Here is a 21,818-nt window from a genome sequence, read left to right as displayed (position 1 = left end):
TAAACTTTAGGAAAACCAAAGAAAAACCACTGAGAAAAACCAGATAAAGTTGAGAAAAACCCCTGAGAAAAACCAGATAAAGATCTTCTCACTGAGAAAAACCGGATAAAGTTGGCCATTTTTCTTATGGCGATCTCACCTAGGCTGCAATTTACTGCTGCTTCCGAAAATCTGGCTAACTTATATCAAATTCCTCTGTATATATACCTTCCAGTATTTTTTCTGCAAGTAGATCTATTGTGTTCCTGAAATTAGACCTGTTATTATTTGCCGACTGATATAATACTCAAAAGAAATGACCTTTACTTTGATATAAGAATCAAGAAGAAACGTTTTCTTTAGTCAATGAGTGTATTGGCTCTGTTGAGAAATTTAAAAAAGACGTTTAGACAAGTTTTATAGTGCATGTAAAAATAAGGTAGCACCTAACATTTCAATGAAGTAATAATTCAATATCTAAGTACAATAACCCCATTTTCTGACGTATGCAATTGGTTTAGAAAACGGAGCTTTTTGTTGGTTAAATTCTCAGCCGTTAAATAGTAAAACTTCGATTTAACAAATCTCGATTATCATGATGGAAGTAGCCTAGGTATGGCTGGAACCCAGTATAATTCTACCTGCCCATCTAGAGAATTTTTCAATGTTGCGCATTCTCTACATTTCGCTATGGATTGTAATACTCTGACATTGACATCTGGTGCACCTGCGCTGACGCTAAACTTTCGGAGCGTCGATAGGAATGGTCATTGTGGAGGGGTAGACCTACTACCGGAGACGATAACGCTGCTTTTTTGGTGCATAAGCGGAATCGTTTGATTTCGCTTCTGACGACTACTCAGTTTATATTTATATGTAGACGGCGACTTACCACCCCGAGATGACCTATACTACACAACTTTACCTTGGGCTATCTGATAAGTTACCATCCGTTATCTCAAATCCATAGCCAGTCCACAGCTCTAGTTTGTATGGGGTAAATGGTGTTAAAATTGTTATCGAGAATGTATCACAATTTGGAGTAAAGGTGCTTGAAAAATTAGCTTGTTACTTCGTTAAACTATGGGGTGCTAACATACTTTTAATGTCCAGTGCAGTATGTAGCTGAAGTAATTAATTTTTGCATGAATTTGAGCGATATTTTTTCATTTCAATGAGTTTGCTGTTCATTCTCTTTGATTCAAAATGACTTTAGTTTTCTTTAGGGAGACCGAATTTTCATGCTTATAAAAAAGCAATAATAAAGCTTGGCTACTTCACTAATTAATCTCAAGTATTTCACAGAACTAATGATTCACGTTTCAAATTTTCTCACTTACTCTTGCGTTCAAAAACTGAACGCTAACTGTGGTGTAAATTGAGCCATCAACTGAAACATAAACTATTAACGTCGGGCGAATTGCTCTCAAAAGACCGGTGAGCGGTTAGCTTGGGTAGCAACCAGCTGGGGTTCAGCACTAAGAGTTGCTAGTGGTGGGGGTTGGGGGGGGGGTCAAGCGATTGGGGGAGTTGGATTGGGAGGGCTGGAGATGAAGGGGGGGTCCAAACGGCCAGGTAGAGGACAGTTGGACGGGGTGTCAGTGGTGGGGATGTTGATTGAGTGGGAATGGGTTGACTTCTTCAAACTTTCAAGATGAAGTACCGCTCTATACGCCATGAAATTATCCTCAAAACAGTTTTGGTTGAATTGCATTGTTCATAGACTATTTCTGCGTAAGGTTCTGAGAGAACTTGATACCGTGCAAGCGTTACCTCTTTATCCCCTTTTTGAGGACCAAAATTCAGGTTGGCCAGACGAAAAATCGGTCAAGCGAAAAATCGCTTCGCCTAAAGCGTAGCCGGTAGAATTTGAAACAGAAACAGCTGGTGTTCTACCTATAGCGGAAACATCAGAGAAAATTGGGAAAATTACAGTGTATCAGTCATTGAAAGCAATAACTTGTAACTGGATTGAATATTTTAATCAATTAAAGCAACTTTGGCAACAGATGAGACCTGTCAATGATGACATCAAGAGATAAGACTACCGTGAAATAAAAATCTGTAATACTTGTAAATGCAGAAAATATTCTGAAAAGAAAATTAGCGTCAAAATCATAGAAAGCATCATTGAAATTAATTATTTTTATCGGTTAAATTCCTTCCTTTGCTCAGCCTATGAGACCATTCACTAGTGAGACAACCAAAAAATACAAGAAACTCTTATAATTCCATTAGAAGCTTTTGAAAGCACGAAAAGTCATAGTCATTAAATCCACTCGCCATCAACGGAAGCACTTAATTAGATTCATATAGGCTTCATTAGCAAGCAAAGAACTGTGATCATCAATTCTAACTGATAAGAGAACAGAAATAAAATTTAAAAAGGAACACAATAAAAATGTTCACTAATATTCTATGCCAACAAATAGTGACAGAGTCATTAGCTGACCAGTGCTGAATTGAAGTAATTATAAATAGGCACAACTGGATTTCACGTATCATATTCATATCGAACAAGAGAAGAAACACAAAAACAGAATTCGAATTGCCGCACGTGTAAAAAATTAGCTCTGTAAAAAACAGAAAATTTGTTTAATACCAACTTACCACTTCTCTTTAAATGTAATTTGAAACAAATCACGCTTCAAATCTACTCGCTTTTTTCTCTCTTCTCTATTGCAGCGCGGTTGAATTTACTCTAATTTAACAGATCTCGATTATCGCGGGCTCTCTGATAAGTTACCATTCGTTATTCACTCAAATCCATAGCCCGGCCGCAGCCCAAGTTTGTACAGGGTAAATGGTGTTAAAATTGTTCTTGAGAATATATCACGATTGGGAGTAAAGGTGCTTGAAAAATCAAATTGTTACTTGTTAAACTATGGGGTGCTAACATATTTTTAATGTCTAGTGCAGTGTTTATTTGCTTTTATTGGTTTTTGCATGAGTTTGAGCGATTTTTTTGTTTTCATTTGATTAAGTTTGCTGTTCATTCGCTGCTGTTCATTCACTTTGATTCAAAATGACTTCTGTTTTCTTCAGGGAGACCAAATTTTCATGCCTATAAAAGAAGCAATAATAAAGCTTGGCTACTTCACTAATTAATCTCAAGTATTTCAGAACTAATGATTCACTTATTAATTTTTCTCACTTAGTCCTTCACTAATTAATCTCAAGTTTTTAACAGAACTAATGATTCACGTTTCCAATTCTCACTTACTCTTGCTTTCAAAAACTGAACGCTAACTGTGGTTTAAATTGAGCCATCATCTGAAACAAACTATTAACGTCGGGCGAATTGCTCTCAAACGACCGGTGAGCGGTTGTCTTGGTTAGCAACGAGCTGGGGCTCAGTGCTCAGAGATGATAGCGTTGGGGGTGGGGGTCAAGCGATTGGGGAGTAGGGTTGGGAGGGCTGCAGATGAAAGGAGTCCCCAATAGGCCAAGTAGAGAACTGAGGACAGGTGAACTAGTTTGTGAATGCTGGGGATGTTGATGAGTGGGAGGGGGTTGACCTCTTCAAACTTTCAAGTTTACGTACCGCTCTTCACACCATGAAATTGAGTCCTCAAAACAGTTCTGGTTGAATTGCATTCTTAAGAGACATTTCTGGCGTAAGATTCTATGAAATCGTCATACCGTGCAAACGTTACCTGTTTATACCGTTTTTGAGGACGAACATTCAGGTTGGTCAGACGAAAAATCGGTCGAGCAAAAAATCGCCTTAAAATGTAGCCGGTAGAATACCGGAAACGACTCGAAGAATCGTGCAATGTAATCTGTAAATCAGAAATATGAAACAGAAAGAGTTGGTGTTTTACCTTTAGCGAAAACATCAAAGAGAAAATTGGCAAAATTACAGCGTATCAGTCATTGTAGGCAATAACTAAGTGAATTGAATTTTTTTTGGTTAATTAAAGCAGCTTTGGCAACAGATGAGACCCGTCGATGATAACATCAAGCGGTAAGACAACAGTAAAAACATCAACAGATAGAAACTTGTAATACTTTTAAGTGCCAAAAATATTCTGGAAAGAAAATTAGTATTGAGAACATATGGTGAAGAATGCAAAAAATGCGGGAAATTCTCCGAAAACTCAAAAATTCATTAAAAGTTTCTGAAAACAAGTAGAGTCAGTCATGAAATTTACTGGCCATCAACTAAAGCACTTAATTAGATTCATTTATGCCTCATTAACAACCAAACAAAACTGTGATTAATAATTCTACTTGATAAGGCAGCAGAAATAAATTTAAAAAGGAGCACAAATATTTTGTTCAGTAAAGTTTTATGTCAACAATTAGTGTCAGTCATTTGCTGATCGGTGCTGCATTCAAGTAATTATAAGTAGGCACAACTGCAACACTCATGTATCATAATAATATCGAACAAGAGAAGAAACACTAAAACAGAAGTCAAATTGTCACACGTGTAATAAAAATTTGCTCAAGCAGAAATTTATTCAAATACCAAGTTCTCACTCCTCTTTAAATGTAATTTGAGTCAAATCACGCTTCAAATTACTAGCTCTTTGCTCCCTTACCTATTCCAGTGTGATTGAATTTACTCTAATTTGATATCTCTCTGATGTGAAAAAGCCAAAAAAGTAAGAAAGAAGACAGGCCACAAATACAATTTAAAGACTTTGGATTGTAAAAAACGTCTGGCATCCCAATATTCCTTTTCGATTCGTAAAAAGACCACAGGACTTATAAAACTGCCACAAGCTTCGTTTGAGAGCAATTAATGGCAAATTTCAGAGCTTGAAGGCAAGCTTTGCGGAAACTTACTTAGAAGCCATCACAGCTCAAATCTTAAATGTTCGTAGGTTTTAGCAAAATATAGAGAATTTCATTCTGGCGGAATGGATGAAAAAATTGTTTCATTGTTGAAATTTTTGATCTTCCCAACTCCTAAAATAGATGTTTGCGTTAAATTTTTTCAGCAAAATAGAATTTTTTCTATGGTTCGTTTTTATAGAACCGCCGCTCAAAGAAGACATGAGAAGAGACAACTGACCCGAGAAGAGATGTGACATTGTTTTATGCCTTTTTGTATCAAGGGTCTAATCGTGGGTCTAACTATGTTGGGTGTAGTTCCATGAACACTGTGGAAGTTTGAGCTCAGTCTCGGGAGCTACTGCGATATAACTGCGATCTGAGATATAACTGGCTTAAGCCTCCTGTGCCAGAACTTTACTTTAATCTTTACTTTGAGATGTCAGGGTAAACTGAGAACATCTCGATTTTTGAATGCTAATTGAGAGCGGCTTTCAGAAGCCATTATCTATGTTTACGAATTGTTCTAAACTAAGTTGTTAAGAAATCACAGAATTTAATTTTTCTTACTGTTGAGACTGTGTATGAAGCAAGGGCATTTATTTGCTGGAAAGCAGTCAGTTGTTTTTATCAATTGAAGTTATTTTGTTTTAAAGTTAAAAGCTTTTGGGGTTCTCGTTAAATTTTTCAACTTTGCTAAACCGGAACTGAAATTTTTGCTGAATTTTGACGAATGCCTAATTAAGTTGAACATATTGCACACGGAATCGAGTGTTTTTTCGATTGTACTTCTGGGAAGCATTAGACAATTAGAGCTCAATCGGAGCCGCTTGCTCCCCAGGATGAGCTCGATTTGCCTGAAGATTCTCAAAACTATTTTCTAACATATTTAGACCCCAACTTGCTGCTTTATGTATCAGATAGCTGTCGTTCGTTGATTATTTTCACCCCCAATAACACTAAAAAAATAACAAGAAGTAGCGCAAAATTTTTGAGTTGCATCAGTTACGAGTTGCATCTGAAGTAAACGTCAATCGTGATTTCATTTGCAAAAAAACTCAAAAGTTTAGGTAACTGGGCTTCCCAGAAATTTTCACAAAGGATTGCTTCCCGGCGTCTGAGGATTTTTCCAAGAAGTTTGTTCAGTTTATGCCACGCTGTAGCTTACAGTTTGCAAGAAAATATGATTTAATGTGAAAGCAATTATGATGTATATGAACGAAATGTGCACAATGACTTGCTAGAGAAATCGCTCAACATAGAGCTGAAGGAAAGCTGTGTTAGCACTTTTATTATCAGCAAAATTGGGGTCTAATTTCACGTTTCGTCTTCAAAATTCGTTAATTTGCACGCAGAATTAATCAGAAGGAAGTCTTCAAAGCATGAACTCAATGGCTTTGCATCAAAATCAAAGTAAACCGGAATGATTTCGAAAAATGTCATGTTGCTCTTAAAATTGCAAGTGGAACTTTTTGTCTACTGCTCAACTTCAGGAAAAGATCATTGGTGCATTTGTCAATTACCTTTGCAAAATTCTGACTTCTCATCGAAATCATAAAAGACGCGTAACGATGGAAAACGATATCAGAAATGGGGTGGAAAGATAAGGTGACGTGCAGGCAGTTTATTTAGTTTGGGGTGTGCTTCTTATTGTCGTAATTTTTTCTTTTTATTAGGTTTCAAGATTACCGGCGACCTTAGGAGCGAAAAGCTGGTACCGAAGTTTTTGAGAGTGTTTAAACATGAAATTGAATAATTGTCAAGCTATCTTTATCTGCTTTCTCGCAGTCCTGAAATCTCGCAACAAAAAAAACGGCCTAGTAACTGGATTAACTTTTAAAGCAGGATTTGAAAAATGAGAACAAGGAGTGGGAATATTGGGTGCGGGTTGGTGTGGGATTTTCTTTCGAATAATGACTAAAGTTTGGTTCATTCCTTGATCGAAAATTAAGGAGAACCGGTTCGGTTCTGCCCCAACAGTCTATATGATCCTCAAACATAACAAAATATGTATTGTTATATGGCACGTTCTTATGTTAAAAATATCGCCATGTGCCTTGGGGGGGGGGGGGGGGTAAACGTAACATACCAACTAACCGGGGATGCCACCTTTTGCGCACTTTTGTATGCACGTTTTCCAATGTTTTTTCAGCAAAATGGCATATTGAATAGCGGGGAAAAATTAGCGTGATACTATAGCTCGACTGATTGCTTTATAGGGTGAATTTTGTATTCGGGGTGCGGTTGATGTCGATTCATTTCGTCTAACCATTTGTCCATATCGTTAAATGGTAACGGTAGATCCAGTGCACCGTAGTTCGCAATTGTGTCCGCGGCAACATGTTCAATCGATATTGCAACAATCAAAATCAGAATAATACAGTTCATATTTGTCATATGACTTTTTTCAAAGGCGAAAAATGGGAATGTGACCGAAGAGGATCAGTTAGATTAACGCTGAAAAGTTTTCAGAACTGAAAAATTGACAACCTCAGTTTGAATGTGAATAAATTAATTGAGGGAATTCAGTCACAAGTGATGTTGTTTTCACAGCTTCAGAAATAAATAGCTGGAACGGTTAAATTGAAAGTTGAACTAAATTAGTGACTAAAATTATGTCCTCAGATTATTGGTTTTTAATCAAGTTTAAAATAGTGAAATCAAGTCGCTTGAAGTCAAGTTGCTGGAATTAAGTTAAATAATTACTAATATTCTGTTCTCCAACCGTCCATTGATGATTTTTGTTAAACTCTGCGTGTGTTGAGTGATATCATCAAGATGTTTGTTAATTTTAGATATTGCATGACGTGTAAAAAGACTTGCAACTCATGTTAGTGAGTTTGCTTCCCTGTACAAAATAGACCTCTAATAACCCAAGACAAAGAAGATCTCAGCTGAGGTGAACTGATTGTGTAATCTCCCCTGCCGTGTAGTAATGGAGCAAGCCCCTGGTAAGTTACAGACCGAAAACCGAAAGTTTTCAATTCATTTTTTGATGACCATTTAGGCAACGTTTATTCAGGCAACGTTTAAGTACTGGTTATTTGTAATTCATTCATATTCAGTTGTTTTCACAAGGAGAGTGTCTAAGTTTAGTGTTTTCGAAGAAATTACTGGCCTTAGTATCAGAAACAAGAGATTTTTGAATAAGCAAATCTTTTGCACTGCCTTCAAATTTTGCCCAGCCTATCGCATTTTTGAGTTGTCAGGTATGTAGTCATTATGTATTTGCAGTATGAATTGTGAATTGTAAAATATTTGAAGCTTAATCTGCTCTAAATTACAAATGTCGGATTAATTTCTAAATACAAGAACACGAATTCAGCGTTCCACTGGAACTCTGTGGATCAACTGGATCACAGTGCTTGTCTGTCATTCTTCATGAAATATTCTGAGAAGGCGGAGCGGTAATGTGCGTTTCTGCACAAGGTTTCAACTTCCATTTTGTGAAGCAGTGCCCTTGCCAAATTTCTAAACAAAATCTGTTATACATACATACATACATAGATACCTATCTAAAGATGTTTTCTCGAGCACAGTCTTCTTACGACTACTACTCGGGGCTGGGTTAACAAGTCACAATGTAATCACGTCAAAGCCCGCTTTCTATACCATTGAATTTGTAGTTTGCGTCATAGAACTTTTTTTGATGGAAAACATTTTTGTCCAATATAAGCATTGACGTTAATTTAGAAAACAATTTGTGAAACAAATGAATCAGGCTTTCTATTTTTCAAATTTCTGAAATAGAGGTAGGTACTTTCCGAGTTTGTTCTGCTAAGAACGCATTCAGATTTCAGAACATTGATTAAGGATTTCGTGTCGATGCTTTTATGATTTTTGGGTCTATTTTTGAATTTTAAGCGTCTAACCGTTTCATAGAGCAAACTGAGCTTGCTAACTTTAAAGAAGTAGGGTTATGTCAGAAGATGAGATTTACAAATGCTTGACTAATATTTTGAGCACAACTTCAGAACAAAACATTTTTCTAACCAAAGATAAACATATTTTGATGAAATCGGAACGAACCAGGAAAGAACCACTGCCTACTTTAATTAAATTAGCCGCAGCGGGGGGTATATAATAGATGGCAGGGGGGTATATAATATCAAATGGCCACCTTGTTTTGCTTTTTAGATTGAATCATCTCAGAAGCTTGCAATATTGTAATTTATTGGAGTCGGTCATATCAGACTTAATACAACAGAATATCATAAAGTAATAGTGTTCCAATTACACTACAGTTTGCGAAACTTACCTTATAAAATTAAAGCGGCTCGCGTGAGACCGCCTAGTACAGAATATTCCAACATACGTCTCAAGGTTGTCAAAAGCTTCTCTTTTTTTCAGAGACGAAAACTTCCTTTGACTAAATTTTTCGAACCTTAGATGAAGCATTTTCTCCGAATCAACCTTGAGTATAACTTTTTTTAGGAAAAAATGAACAGTTCAGACCGCTCATATTGATATAATTTGTCCAGATTAAAAACCAATTGTTGTCATTTTTTTCATGTGTCATGTATTTGCATAATTTTGAATTTTGTACAAATTGAAGCAAACCAACCGAGTTTTTTCGAGTGTTTAAGTTACAAATAGAAGAAAAAATATCGAAGAAAGACTTTTCGTTATTTTTCAACTGAAAATATGACGATTTGTATATCATTCAAGTCACGGTGGTAGATTTTTGTTTATAGTGATTACATGTTTCAATCAATTTCCGATCACTTGGAGAAAATATGTTAATTTCAACCAAATATCGGATGCGAAGATCAGAGCGGCGTTAAAAAACTTTTTCTTCGTTATTTCTCAAATTATTTCACATGTTGTTACGAAGTTTTCATATGTGATCAATTCAAAAATCAAGTCGAATGCTTAATTACCCAGAGGAATTTTTTGGAAAAAATTTTTGCCGTTATTAAGAAAAATCTTTTTTACTTGACTGTGACAATTATCTTTTTTAAAATTATTATTGCAGATTTTTTTCTGCTGAGATATCTACAACAAAGTTACGATTTTCTATTTCTCCAAAAATTTCCCGATTTGGGTTATTTCTTTTCGTTATTGAAATCACAAATTTACTAGTGACTGCTCCACTTTTTTAGTTAACTGAAATAAACAGCAATCTGTCAGCAAGTTGAGGGCCCATACTTGGTCAGCTGAGGCTTCATGAATAATCACCAGAAATTAGAATAAAAAATAGATTTCAATTTTTGTTTTCAAGGAATCTAGATTTTCTGTTATTCTGGTCGCAAGTATCCAATGTTTGATGTAACTGTATGTTTTGAAATGAACTAAGGGATGTGTGTTTAGCTTAAGCCGCATGAATTGACAAAAATGTTCAAAGCTTTTTCTGGAAAATCTTGCTCTTTAATAAAAAAAACTCATAATAATGTTCTAAGGCTGCCTCAGTTGAGTTGGATAGTCTACAAAATAGCAATCCTAATTTGCAAAGAAAATATTTTCAAGATGCCATAGAAACCAGCCAAAAGATGAACAAAGTATTTCAATTCAATTTTGTTTCGTTTTTCCCCGTTCTCTAGTTTTCGTGCACATCAATAGTATCACAGTTGTTCAATTGGAGTTCAAAGAGGAAACTAATTTTTACTTCCTTTTCCTTTTGGAAACTTTATCATTGTTTATAAAACAACCTTAGAGATAACCCGTGGTAAATGGAAAACCTAAATCATTTGTTGTCCCGAATCTTAGGTACTTCTGTTGTGTTATGGAAAATGTCTACCATAAGTATTCTCTGAAAGCTTAAAACCTATTTTTCAAGATTAGATGGAAGAAATTATAAGAATCGTCAGACATTTCAACAAAATTTTACCGTTGTTGGCATTTTTGTTTTTAAAATTCTTTCTTTGGTAAAACAACCAGGAAACAACTCATTGTACTTTAGCTTTTTGATTTCTCTCGAACGAAATTTGCAGCAATTGTTGTAAGATTGTGTGTCTTTTCTGATGCAAAAGTTTGCGCTTTGTTCTAGAATTGTTTTTGACTTCCTGAGTTCAAACGTAAGTTCATTTTTGAGTGATCTAAGTTGCTCTCCTTCTGAAATCAAATTTGTTGGTATAACCGATTGTGAGCGGATGGAAATAAAGCGTTGGGAGCTGAGTGGTTAAGATGTAGGGAGATTGTTTTAGCATCCATAAAATATTTCTAAGCAACACTTCCTCAAAATTAATTTGCGCCCGTCTGTCATTCGAGAGCGATTCATCCGACGTTAGTCGGATTATATTTTTACTCAAAACTCGTTGCCAGTTGCAGAGAAAAGTTTCAGCAAGTCAAGTTCTGGCTTTCTTTTCGAATCTTTGCGTAGTTCTTGTTAAATTTTAATTCTATCCCCTCCCCCAGCTTAGAGGACGTACATCTGTCGGTGGGGGTGATTATCTAGGAGTCATTTTAATAACGATTCGGGATAATTCAGAGGCAAGTGAGTATATTCAAAAGTTGCGATTACAAAGAGAGTTTGACCACCAGTCCAATTTTGGTGTCAAGCTGTATTTAAACTGTTTTAAAATTGTTAGGTCTCATAACTACTCTTAACAAATTACTTTTACAGATCTGAATGGATTGAATTTTACTCTGTTTTAGTAAACCAAAACCTGGTTCCCTGTAAGAACTGCGGCAGGACTTTTAACAGTGATGTATTGGCCAAACACGCTCCAATATGTGCCAAAAATGCCAAGAAGAAACGCAAGGTTCGTCATATCGTAAATTGAATTTATGAAGGATATTGGTTTAGAAGACATCGAATCATGGCAACTAATCATATATATTACCAGAACAAAGACCTCTTGTCTGAAAATTCGATGAACTTTTTTATTCGTTTTCAATCTCTCAACCCCTTTTCTCCATATTTCTGTTTCTTTTCGTTTTTTTTTCAAAATCTGATGGGTTGCGTTGAAATTGGTTGTACTGTGGTTGTTCTTCCTGATTTGTTTGTAAAGAATATCAATTAATTATTGGCACAGATAATAAAATAAATGGGATATAGTACAAATACATGTGTACAATTGAATACAGCACAGCTGATGCGACCTGTTATTGGTTTGATTTAATTCTCTTGAAGCATAGAGGGCATTTAGTGTCTGAGCAGCTTTTAGAGCATTAGCATCCTCATAGGGTTCGGTTCAGCAAATTGTTTGATGAACGCATGAGAAAGGGAGAGGAGGCGATCTTGGACCCACCTCCCTACTTTCGTCATCGCCCTATGTGCTTAAGCTAGCTACAAGCAAAGTTAGCCCCTCGAGAGCAATTCGTTCAGCGGTAGTCGGTTATGTTTGAGTGTTTATTTAGGTGTTCGACTCGGGCAGGCAACGTGCACAGGGATCTGACGTGCCTTACACAAACACAGTAAAGCCAGGACAGGCTCCAAAGGTGAGTACCCTAGTCGTGACCAGATATTATCTTGTATAATTCTTTCAAAAATTGGTTATCTTGCAAGATTCTCGCAAGTTCGTTTCGATCGGGCTCAGTTCTCAGTTGTCTTTTCATGCAATCATTTACAAAAATGTTGGAATTTTTTTTTCGTTTGGTGGTTTCTTATATCCTCAAAATTCTGTCTTTATGAACTTTAATTGAGTAAAAGTAAACTCTAATAAGAGAGCACAAAATATAATAATATTAAGCTATTTTTGAAAAACAAGTATCTTAGCGTTTTGTTAATGCCTCTTTATAGTACAGAAGTAAAAAAATGCGTTTATTAGAAAAAAGGTTTCGACAAATTTTGAGCCAATTTTTAAAATTGTTTAATTTTTTAAACCGTCCCTCGCCTGTGTTGACCTAAATTTTCATCCAATGTTCAGTTCGTTTCAAATCTTTGTTCAGGTCTTGATAAACAGTAAGAAAATCTTTCGAGATCTATCTATTATTGGTTAATTGTCAAAAAAATGAAAAGTCGAAAAAAATTAAAAAGATATTTCAAATGGAACCTGAAAAACTATGAGAAATTGTGAGTTTTAGTGATAGCATGCACTTTATCTGCATGCACAATTGACTGAAAACCAATGAAAAACGACGTATTCAGCATTTACTTTTTTGCACTACACAGATTTGAAAAAGAAATCAGGACTTTCAAACATACATTTTTTCACATATTTTTAAAATTTTGATTACTTTTTTGCCATTAATGGAATTTGGTGTCATATTTGTGTCAATCATTGAAATAACAACGAATATGAGTCGTTTGGAGCAGCTCCACGTACTCAGTCAACTATTACTGAGTTCAAATTTTATTTAGTTTAGGTGCAGTCATTTTTTTTTAAGAATTTCATAATTTTGATGATTTGAGGTCATTTGGAAGTCAAAATTGAGGGGGCACATCAGAAAAGACAAATTAATTTCATAGGTTCAACTGTGTGAATCACTTTTTAATATTCTGATAAGTTTTTTTAATGGAAAATAATTGATTTAAAAAGTTTTGCTTGAACTTTATTCCAGGATTGTCCTGCTGTGTTGATTTTTTCAGAGATTGACTCGTTTCACCTGTGTTTGTCGCTTGTTTATACAATTGCCTATTTTAGTTTTGACTTCTATGTTATTTATCTCCTTCTTTAACCAAAACACCGTTTAGGGGATGTTGCGAGAAAACACCTGAGAAAAAAATTTAGACAATATTGTCCCGATGATAATGTAAGCCACATAATCGATGTAATTATGAGATATCAACTATAAAAGAAATCGTTTCAGGTTCCAGTTTTTTTGCATTTCTGAAACAAAGCTTTCCTGTTTCGCGTTTCTATTACGGCTATGAGTAGCTTGAACTGAGCAGCGTTTTACTGAATACTGGCGATGTGGAGGCGCTTTTTCGTTAATGATTTTTGGGTTCGTTTTCGATTATCTATTTATTAAAAATTGCAACTTTTCTGCAGCGACATTTACCAATGGGATTTTGACTAAAACGTTCGTGCTGAGAAAATTAGAGAGAAAAACAGTTAACCTTGAATCAGAGGTCATCAATTTGAGTTTAGAATTGTTTAATTTTTTATTAGAAAAAGGCTGTTGAAACTTAATCAAAAATGTCAGTAATGAAAAAGAATTGAATTTTAAAGGGTTCTTGTTGGATTACAACACATTTTAGGAAAACTCTTTCGATATTATGTATTAATTTATGTGCAACTAAGTATTTAATAATTAAGGGTTACTCAGGTGTTTTGGCTCCTCCGAGAACTCAAGATTTTTTCCTGTTGTTCCTGTTTCAAACTGCAGCTGAAAGCATTTTATTTTGAAGGGATCTTTTCTTTCTGATTATTTTTATCTGCAAAGATGAAACAAGTTGAATTTGGCTGTGGGCTTATTGTTGTTGGGTTGTGCAAGCACTATATGGCAAGCCCTAGTACTTGCTCGTTCCAAATAAATTTCAAGCAACATATCAAAAAACTTCACGGTCTCAAGGGTTGCATTGTTTTCATTTCGGACGGTAAGTGGTTGATCAATTACCAGGACACGAAAGATATTTCCAATAACCTGTCACGAAAGATATTTCCAATAATAGAAACAGTTTTTAAACAAAAAAGCTGATGAAGGTTCGAATGATTGATCAATGTAAAGCTATTGCTCAGATAACGCCTGAGAGAATTTATGAATTTTAGAGGCAACTGCTTTTTTGATCAACCATATCTGATACATATATGGTAGTTTTGTTTGATTGGATATCTATACTTTGAGAAGAGGTGATCAATCGATCGATGAAATGAGAAATTGAGTAAAGTTGGAAACTGCTCGCTGCATGAGGTTGATTTCATAAGTGTTCGCTCTATTTTCTGTGCGTTATAAGAATTCAGTTTTTGTTTCAAGCACACAGCAATAACGGTTGTTTCACCGCCGAAATTGCTTTTATTTTTATCACTGAATTTGTCTATAATGATTATATAATGATTATGTCGCACAACATCATTCAAGGTCCCATTATTGCTCCCCGAGGCAAGCTCCAGCCTGTCGTTTGATAAAGAATTGTCCGAAGTTAATGGTTATTTTGTATTCGTTGTTGCTCTGGCTTAACTGCATGGCAAATTTTTCATACCGATAATATTTGAAGGGTAAAATTAAGTACGAGGAAGCTTATAGAAGGTCCAGTTTCTGTTCTTTTGTACCTGGAAAATGGGCTTTCATGTGCTCGGTAACCTATTATAGAAAACCCGACCATGCATTTTGAAGTAATGCGCCCGATTCATTTTTCACATGGCGAAGCCGCCCGTGGTTTATTACTTCAGCTTTTGAAATTTTACTCTCAGCTTCTTAGAGGAGATAGTTAATTTGCCGAAAGAGGAAAGTTTTTCGAAGAATTACTCGCGCTAAGGCTATGCAATGACTACTTGTCACGGCAATTGTTACGTTTTTAAAGTTTTCTTTTACTTTTTTTGCTATCGAAAATGTTATGTCTGAAGTTGTTTTAGATTGACGTAAGTGTACGCTTTGCGTTTTTTGATTTCTTATTGCATGATCAGTTTTATGTTTGGGTTGCATCCTAAGAGTTATTAAAACGGGTTCATGACCTGTGGATATGGAAAAAATCAAATGGCAAAAAATTTCAAAGGGAGAGGAGAGGCATTAATGTTTTTGTTCATTCTGGTTCCTGTTTGCTGAAAATTGTTTCCGCCTCGCCAGAGATTTTCTTATTTTTGAAACATCCAGCAATGTAAGTGTATAAATAAAGACAGATCCTCCTAAGGGGACAATCAACAAGACGAATCAAACGGACGCAACTGCATTTTTGTTTCAACCGGACTACAGTTGCATGCACTTTCATTGTGAAATACTTAATTATTATTACTTTGTTATTATTCATCGATAATGTAGTCACAAGCATCCAGGTTGATTAGAAGTGTTTAGATATAACCAAGGCGACATGCAAAGAATTTCAGGCCTTTGTCCATGGCCATCCCACTCGTTATGGGATATCCTTCAACTAGGAATAATTTGCAGCGCGTATAGAGTTTGCATGTATTAATTAACTGCTCTCAGGAATTTTCTAGAAATTATAGTAGTCTACAATCTCTGTGTGATCGACGGAGTTTTTGTCTGACGCTTTTTTACTTCTCAAAAACGGGATTCTCAGGTGAAACCCGGAGATATTTACGCTGCTGATCTGCTGCCTTAGAGCTCTGCTGGTGTTTAGTGTACAAACGCAAAAGATCAGTTGTAAAAAATTGCCCCCATTTTACCCTTTCGGAATTTTATCAAAATTGTCAACACATCAAAAAAAGATCTCTCATTTTTTTCGGCCCGATTTTTTTAAGGTAAACGTTTGATCATCATAGAAACTCATTATCATTTCAACGAAATTCAGAAAAAAAAATTCACTCTTTCCAATAGTGCTTGAAAATAAAGTTTTTGTTAACGGAAAGTTCTGTTTTTAAAAGTCTTCAAGTTCTTAAATGTAGACTACCGAAAATTTAACTAATAGATAGATACTCTCGTAAAAATTTTTGAAAGTTCAGACTTGCTGTTAGTTACAATAAGAATGCGAGTCTCGATGCACTGTCTGTGAATGTTCGTGTTTTTCATCCTATTATAAAAAGTTGCACAACTTCCCCGTACGAATCGTTTGTCTCACCTTTCCATCAAAATTAGCAGATCTTTACTGTCCTTTAAGTACTCTATGAGATGAAAAAGATGAAAAAATCTCTGTGAAGTTGTTAAAATGAAGATCCTCATAAAAAGCTCTCGTGTAAAAGCTGAAAATCGCATTTGGTTTCTTTCTGTATCCATTTTCTCTCGACTTTATCAGACGTTATTTGCTTGTGTAGAAAGATGCAGCAAGGTATCAGAAAGCTCACGAGGCGACTCGAAACAACTGGAGATACAAACACGAACAGTTTGTGGAAGGCATGAGGGCGGCCAGAGGCGCACCTCCATTGAACAAGGGTGGCGGAATGGGTGCACCTCCTCCTTCTATGAACCCTGGCATGGAGGGGTGCCGGTTAGCATTTTATTCTTGCTGCTACATCGGTCGCATCTGATAATTGATGACGTATTCGGTAATAATTGAGAAGGATTATGTAACGCGATCACTTCCGGCCTCAAAACCGAAACTGAATTAACGGTTTGTTTATTGTTTAGCGGTTAAGAATGCATTTATTGGCGCTTCTTCGTAGTAACCAAGATGTGAAGAGCAGGGTTGGTCTAACTGAATGCCTGTATTGTTGGAATCGGCTGAAAAACGTTGTTTTAAGCACAAAAATCTTGGGCAATCGTGAAAACTGGAAACCTGTTCAACAATTTAATATAAAATGTCCAACTTCGAATGAAGTAGTATCGATAAAGTATTTAGGTCATGCGTTACAAGTTAAGGAGCCGCTGTTTGTTGTTAGCAAACAGAGACAAAAACGAGCTCTCAAAGTGGTCTACGCATTACTTAATAGCGACGCTGTCAAAAATTGATTGTGAAGATCATTGTGACCCTCGAAGCTTTGTAGGAGGCAGTATGATGATTTCTTCAAACAAAACTTAACTCAGCTTCCAGGTGACAGTCGATAACTATGGAGATTATTGTAACACCATGCTATAGTTTTCGAGAATGTTACTGAATGTCACTCTGTCAAGTTCTCCAAGTCAAATGGAGCTCTAATTTGTGAAAATAAAATCGACAGCTATAAAATTTAGACTGATATACTAAAACAACAAGACTTTTCGTGCTTGACTTAACGTAGCGCATAATGTTCCAGCATATGTCTCAAATTTGTCAGAAGCTCTAAAAGATCTTTTTGACTACCATTTTTTGAAGCTAAAATTGAAGTATTATTAATTGCTCTCGTAGAGAAGCAATTATTGTAAACGTGTGTGTCTTTTTTTATACAAAAATTTCGCTTGACCGTTTTGACTTCGAGTGACTTTTACGCCCTTGACTTTTTGCGTTTCGCGTGATCTAAAATTCTCTCTCAATCACAATTTCAAGCAGCTGAACTCAATTGGCGGCAATTTAATACCAAAGTCAAATGAGAAGTGCGCCGAAACTGTTGGCATTTTAACTTTAAATCTTAATAGTGGTATATGTTAACCTCTTATGTGGTTATTTGAAGCCTTTTATTAATTGCTCTCAAACGAAGTTTGTAGCAATTATATTAGTCCTGTCGGTCTTTTTTTTTATGCGATTTTTCGTCTGACGCTTTTGACTTTTCGTCCTCAAAAACGGGATAAACAGGTAGCGCCCAGCGGGCATTAAGTGCTCTTAGAGCCTTTCAGCTCTGTTTCAGCTCAAATTGGTTTGGAGACTTATACTTATGGTGTGAAGGGCGGTTCTTAGAGGTTGAGACGCCTCCCCCACTATTGCCTCCACCCCCCACCGCGCTGTTGCCCCCCCCATCAGCCCCCGGTGCACCCCCCCCCGTGACTAGCTACTGACGAAGCCAACCGCTCGCCGGTCGTTTGAGAGCAATTCGCCCGACGTTAGTCGGTTATGTTTGAACTTCTTAGTCCCATTTAGGCATTAAGCCCCCCCCCCCCCCGCTCCACCCCGACTGAAGCAGGCTGCAATTGATTACAGTTCCCACTAGTCGTTCGAGAGCTATTCTTCCGACGTTTAGTCGGTTATGTTTTCCCGTGCCAACCTTGACTACGACTCGTTTATTACGAAAAAATGAAATGTTCAGAACACTTATTTTCACTTATTTTGATATAATTTTTACCAGATGAAAAACTTGCGTTGTTAATTGTTTTGCTATATAAAATAGCTTTTCACCAAAAGTTGGTTAAAAATAGCGATGAGTCCCAGCGAAAATTTTACTTGACTGCTGTAAAAATAGCAATCAAAATTAATTGGACATGTTGGCTTATGAACTCAAAAATAGACATTAAAAAGTTGAAATCACAATAATAGATTCTTCACTTTTCTAGTTTTTCATTTTTCTCTAGTTTGAACTGCCAATGAAGTCTCAACAGTCAATCAAGATGCAGTTTTTTAAAGTTAACGGAAAAAATGAGTCGAACATTATTGTTTCGTTTTTTCGCAATACTTTCATCATGTGGTTATAAATCTTTGTTGTCATCTAAAGAAAGCTCTAATGGCATCTTAACAGGCTACTCCCCCGATGGAGCCGGCTACAGTTAAAGCGAACGCACCCGCCTGTCGTTTGAGAGCGATTGGGACGACTTCAGTGTGCTTAAGTTTATTTGAAATGAATTGGAGAGTTGAAATGAGTCCGTTGTTTTTGTTACACATCTTTCATCATTGTCGTTTTTGGGTAAAGTCTTTTATATAGTGTTACGCACTGATTTTTAATAGTGTTCCTCGTGGTGTTATTGAGGTCTATATTAGAAGTAATTAACTTGAATAATTGGCATTTTACAAGGACTTATTTTGGTGTTTCACAGTGCGATTTTTAGCGGATATAATTTGAGTAAAATTAGCTAGTAATAGCCTTTTATTGAGCGATTCAGATGCGTGATATATCCACTAGTTTGCCTTGCATTTTAGTGTTAAGTTAGTCGCTATTTCTTCTGTAACTAAGTTTACCAAACTTGGAGGTTTTCAAGAGAATTTCCAGTTCAATCTTTAATTATTTTTTAGCAAGAGTTGTTTAATAATTTTAAGAAGTTTCTCAAGTTTTATCAAGTTTTTATAAGATGATAGGCAACTGATTGTCAGGCTGGTTCTCCGGTGTTTTGGTGATAGTGGGTTCCGCAGGACTGTGCCTTCAGTTGTATTGGTCCTTCGCAAATATTTACTGATTTACAAGTTGGGCAATTTCCGGCTTTTGTACGTCTCTTGATGTTTGTTCAGTACATATACAATTCCGTATTAGCACCTACTTTATCAGAATAATTACTTCACCAAGTACATAATCTCTCATGAAGTTATTTACTGATTATGTGAATTTATCATCAAGAAACTCAAAAAAGTAAATATTGAGGCTTTTAGGCACTTGAAGTGTTTGCTAGAAAAACCTGTCAATCTGCGGTTGTTTTTCATAAACATAAACAAATTAGGGGTTACAGGCCTAGATGGAAAATACTGGCTATATATGGCCTTGAAACTAACTGAATATTAATTAATATAAAGCACTTAATTATGGATATTTTAAGGAATATCATCACGTAACTATGAGGGACGAAATAGGGGCGTGACACTACCCGACTTTATGAAAATTTTTCCATGAAAATTTTGAGAAGGAACTGGGTTTTTACAATTTTTCTATAAAACATATAATCTGCACGAATATGAGGTTATAAACATATTTTTGTTGGAGCCACCCAATTTATGTTTTCTTAGAAAAGTGTTAGGAACGAAAGCTTTTAAGTTAAAGACAATTAATGAAGTTAGGAGGAACAAAGTTTAAGTTGAGACAAATTGAGATAAAGATTAAAGTGAGGAAAGTTAAGACAAGATTAAGAGCTTTGGAGGAACATTAAAGAGGTGAAAGTGCGCTAATTTCAGAGTAAAGAGTGAAGACATAAGTTGAAAGTTAAGATTAAGAGAATAACGGGAATTAGCACTGGAAATAATCATGGTTATTTCTTTGAATAATGGCTCTAATCTTTTAGAAGGAGGATAAGAAGGATACTGGTTAAATGAATGGTTTAAAGCATTGGTTATTTTCTGGGATTGAAGCACTGGTTCGATTATTTAAAGCACTAATGGTTAGAACTTAATGATTGAAGGGACACTTAATCGGTTAACAGATTAATACTTGTTGAACTATTTAAGACTTTCATGAGCTCAAAGTATACTTTCCTCTCGGGTTAAGGCGCTGTTGTCCTGTTCGTCTTCTGTGGTAGTTTGTTCATCTTCTGTATCAAGGTTGTCTGTTTCAAATTGAAGATGCGCTTTTAGCTGGACAGTTAAAGAATTGAAGAAAAACTTGAAGATTGCTCTCCCTATGAACAAAACTTATGTCTCTTGCGGAGAAGTCTGAAGTTTTCTCTTCTGGTCGTCAATTGCTTTGTCCAGGTGGTTTTCATTCGTAATACTGTCGTCGGGAGTAGGAACTACAGTGATGCATGTTACTCGTGCAATACTTTTCCGCCTTTTGGCTTTTCTTGAAGCCTTTATGGATTACTGCATTGTATCGATGCATGGTAGTTACTTCACTCTTTGCTGGATGATATGTTTTAGGTCCGGCTGCTCACTCTGAGCAAGACCAGGAGCTTCTTTCCTTTATTGTCCTGCATTTGGACGCTTGAGGTCCTGTTCGGGGAAAAAGGAAAAATGCCTAGGAAAAACAACTTTCATCACTTTTTGCACGAGCTCTTCAGTTTCACTTTTCATTGTCTTTCACTAGCTTTGGCAATGTGTCTGCCTCTCAAGTATAAAATGAACGGAAACCTGTGGTGCTGTATGTGCAGTTCATTGACAGCAATCTGTTCATCTCTGAGAATTTGACTAAAAGTTTCTCTCAGTGGTCAGATATTCAAATGGAACTCGATATTGTGAAACTTTTGCAATATTTGTGGTTTTGTGACCAACTATTGCTGTTATGACATGTTATGGTGGTTCCTTTTGTTCGTTTGTCTATTAGATTCAGGCTTCTAGGTCTAGTTGTCTCAATGCGGCACTTATTTATGTGGTATTTATTTGTTTCAGGTGTACTTTACTTGTGGATCATGTGTGTTGATGTGTGTGTTGGTTGATATTACTACTAAATATGGTGTTTAAACATGTTGAAGTGTGGTTATTTGGTTGACTGTTGGGTGTTTGATGATGGGGATAGTTGTTGGGGGGTCGAATTATGCAGTCTTTACATATTTTTTCGAGTTTTTCGGGGAGTAAATAGGGGAAAATGGGAAAGTTAGTGAGTGTTTAACTAATAAATAGATGTCGATGATAGTAGAGACCAGTTGTCTATGGCTTTGCTGCGTTGTTTGGTGCGCGTGTGAACAATTAGTGCCTGAATTTGCTGAGTGAGAAGGTTACGTCGATGGAAAATGAACTAGTTTCAGTGCTATTATCATGTAATGTACTTTCAGTTATGGGCAAGTTTTTCAGAGATATCTTTGGATTGCAACAATTGTGGTTGGTTTTTACTGGTGGAACTAGAAACTGTAGTGTGTGTGAGCATGTGGTAATTTTTTAATTGCAGTGTGTGACTTTATAATGACATATTTGTGAGAGTGCAAAA

At 36.0% G+C, this 21,818-nt stretch overlaps 2 protein-coding genes across 6 annotated transcripts in view; one reads left to right on the top strand and one right to left on the bottom strand.

The window, feature by feature from the left end:
* LOC142350464 (uncharacterized) overlaps window positions 1-7,149 on the bottom strand; it is a 61,685-nt gene extending 54,536 nt beyond the window's left edge. Inside the window, exon 1 of the mRNA XM_075402313.1 lies at window positions 6,956-7,149. Within this exon, the coding sequence (XP_075258428.1) occupies window positions 6,956-7,149 (194 nt within the window). The remainder of the gene's footprint in view (window positions 1-6,955) is intronic.
* A 385-nt stretch (window positions 7,150-7,534) lies between these two features.
* Window positions 7,535-21,818, top strand: part of LOC142350852 (zinc finger C2HC domain-containing protein 1A-like) — an 82,778-nt gene continuing 68,494 nt past the window's right edge. For all 5 annotated transcript variants that reach the window (XM_075402829.1, XM_075402826.1, XM_075402825.1 and 2 more), the window contains exons 1-4: window positions 7,535-7,712; window positions 11,356-11,462; window positions 12,061-12,141; window positions 16,512-16,684. In XM_075402829.1, the coding sequence (XP_075258944.1) occupies window positions 7,697-7,712; window positions 11,356-11,462; window positions 12,061-12,141; window positions 16,512-16,684 (377 nt within the window). In that variant the 5' untranslated portion in view covers window positions 7,535-7,696. The remainder of the gene's footprint in view (window positions 7,713-11,355; window positions 11,463-12,060; window positions 12,142-16,511; window positions 16,685-21,818) is intronic.

Source organism: Convolutriloba macropyga, chromosome 12 (assembly GCF_964194025.1).
Source record: "Convolutriloba macropyga chromosome 12, txConMacr16.3, whole genome shotgun sequence".
Lineage (NCBI taxonomy): Eukaryota > Metazoa > Xenacoelomorpha > Acoela > Convolutidae > Convolutriloba > Convolutriloba macropyga.
The sequence above is the reverse complement of the archived record's forward strand: the minus strand, read 5'-3'. Positions and strand labels throughout refer to the sequence as shown.